We start from the raw sequence: 2,541 nt of genomic DNA, 5'->3' as shown, positions 1-2,541 counted from the left end.
ACACACACACACACACACACACACACACACACACACACACACACACACGCACAGAGAGAGAGAGAGACACACACACACACACACAACACACACACACACACACACACACACACACATAAATACATACACGGATGAGCTCTCTCTCTCTCTCTCTTATATTTTTTTTTCGTATTTATTTTAATTGATGGCTTGATGTAAAAAAGCAATTGTTGCTTATTCAATTTACCATCATGAAATAAAATCTTGACTTGATTTGGCACACACACACACACACACACACACACACACACACACACACACACACACACATATACTCATATATATATATATCTAGAGAGAGATAGAGAGAGAGAAACCTAATCCCTGTAACATCTATCTATATACCCACAGTGCAGTGTAATATACGCAATTACCATTCTTACCACAGCAGTACTATGCAGTATATATATATATGTGTGTGTGTGTGTGTGTGTGTGTGTGTGTGTGTGTGTGTGTGTGTGTGTGTGTGTGTGTGTGTGTGTGTGTGTGTGTGACTTCCATTCGCAGCACAGCAGGCCTATGTATAATTCTGCCCCACCCATTTTACACAAAATAATGATTTCCGCGCTTCACCAACACTGTAGTAACTCGTCTCGTTGATACTACGTCCTGGTCCCTGTAGTGCATGATTACACTGTTGGGGTTCATTAACGGTGGTAGATCAGATGTGACACAGGACCAAACTAAAGGAAGAGAGAGCGAGAGAGCGAGAGTGCGGGAGAGAGAGAGAGAGACAGACAGACAGACAGACAGACACATATAGACACAGACAGACAGAAAGACTGAAAGACAGACAGACAGAAAGAAAGACGGGCAGACAGACAGACACACAGACAGACAGGCAGACTGACTGACTGACAGACAAACGGACAGACGGACAGACTGACTGACAGACACATACAGATACAGACAGACAGACAGACAAAAAGACAGACGGACAGACAGACAGACAGGCAGACTGACAGACAGACAGGCAGACGGACAGTCACACAGACAGACGAACAGACAGACACACACACACAGACAGACACACAGACAGACGAACAGACGGACAGGCAGACAGACAAACAGACAGACAGGCGGACAGAGCCGTGCCGGAAGTGGACTGACCGTTGAAGCGGACGTTCTCGGAGTTCTCCAGCACCACCTTGCCCCTCAGCGTCTCCCCGGCGTAGTACGTCTCCTTGTCCAGGTCAAGGTCGAACGTCTTGAGGTAGTCCATCTCCTCGGCTTCACTGCTCGCCTCTGCCCCTGCCCCTGCCCCTGCCCCTGCGGCCTCTGTCTACCTCTCTGACCTGTTTGTTCATCGTCGTCATCATCATCATCATCATCACTATGGTCATGGTCATCATCATCATCATCACTATGGTCATGGTCATGGTCATCATCATCATCATCATCGCTATGGTCATGGTCATCATCATGATCACCACTATGGTCATGGTCATGGTCATCATCATCATCATCATCATCACTATGGTCATGGTTATCGTCAATCCTCGTCGTCGTCGTCGTCGCCATCGTCACCATCATCGTGATCACAGTGATCATCGTCATCATGACCACCCACCACCACCACCGCCACCGCCACCACATATACGGTCATCATTATCACTACCATTAGCATCAACAGTCCACACCAAAAGAGTGCTGCTGTTGATCGTCACCATAACCATCATCATCATCATCATAACCATCATCGTCATCATCATCACCATAATCATCATCATCATCATCATCATCACCATCACCATCATCATCATCATCATCATCATCACCATCATCATCATCATCATCATCACCATAACAACCATCATCATCACCATAACCACCATCATCATCATCATCATCAACATCACCATCATCATCACCATAACCACCATCATCATCATCATCATCAACATCACCGTCATCATCACCATAACTATCATCATCATCATCATCATCATCATCATCACCATCATCATCATCATCATCATCGTCATCATAACCACCACTACATATATTATATTGAAAATATATAAATATGAATATGAATATAAACATAGATAGATAGATAGATAGACAGACAGACAGACAGACAGATAGATAGATAGATAGATAGATAGATAGACGCACGGACAAACAGTGACAAACGTAACAACGCAACTCATGAAGATGCCACACTCCTGTAAACTCAAACTGCAATCTGGAAATAACAACAAAACGTTCAGTGAAGATAGATTTTTTTTTCTTAAACCCGGACATACGGGATGATGATGATATGGATACCTATATAAGATGTGAAGTGATGGCCTAGAGGTAATGCGTCCGCCTAGGAAGCGAGAGAATCTGAGCGCGCTGGTTCGAATCACGCCTCAGCCGCCGATATTTTCTCCCCCTCCACTAGACTTTGAGTGGTGGTCTGGACGCTAGTCATTCGGATGAGACGATAAACCGAGGTCCCGTGTGCAGCATGCACATAGCGCACGTAAAAGAACCCACGGTAACAAAAGGGTTGTT

The 2,541-nt window shown here is 45.0% G+C and overlaps 1 protein-coding gene across 1 annotated transcript in view; it reads right to left on the bottom strand.

The window, feature by feature from the left end:
* Window positions 1-1,299, bottom strand: part of LOC143294952 (arrestin domain-containing protein 3-like) — a 24,876-nt gene extending 23,577 nt beyond the window's left edge. The window contains exon 1 of the mRNA XM_076606472.1: window positions 1,150-1,299. Coding sequence (XP_076462587.1) covers window positions 1,150-1,261 — 112 coding nt within the window. The 5' untranslated portion in view covers window positions 1,262-1,299. The remainder of the gene's footprint in view (window positions 1-1,149) is intronic.
* Window positions 1,300-2,541: the final 1,242 nt, after the last annotated feature.

This window comes from Babylonia areolata, chromosome 20 (assembly GCF_041734735.1).
Source record: "Babylonia areolata isolate BAREFJ2019XMU chromosome 20, ASM4173473v1, whole genome shotgun sequence".
NCBI lineage: Eukaryota > Metazoa > Mollusca > Gastropoda > Neogastropoda > Buccinidae > Babylonia > Babylonia areolata.
Note: the sequence above shows the minus strand (reverse complement) of the source record. Positions and strands in the feature narration are given on the sequence as shown.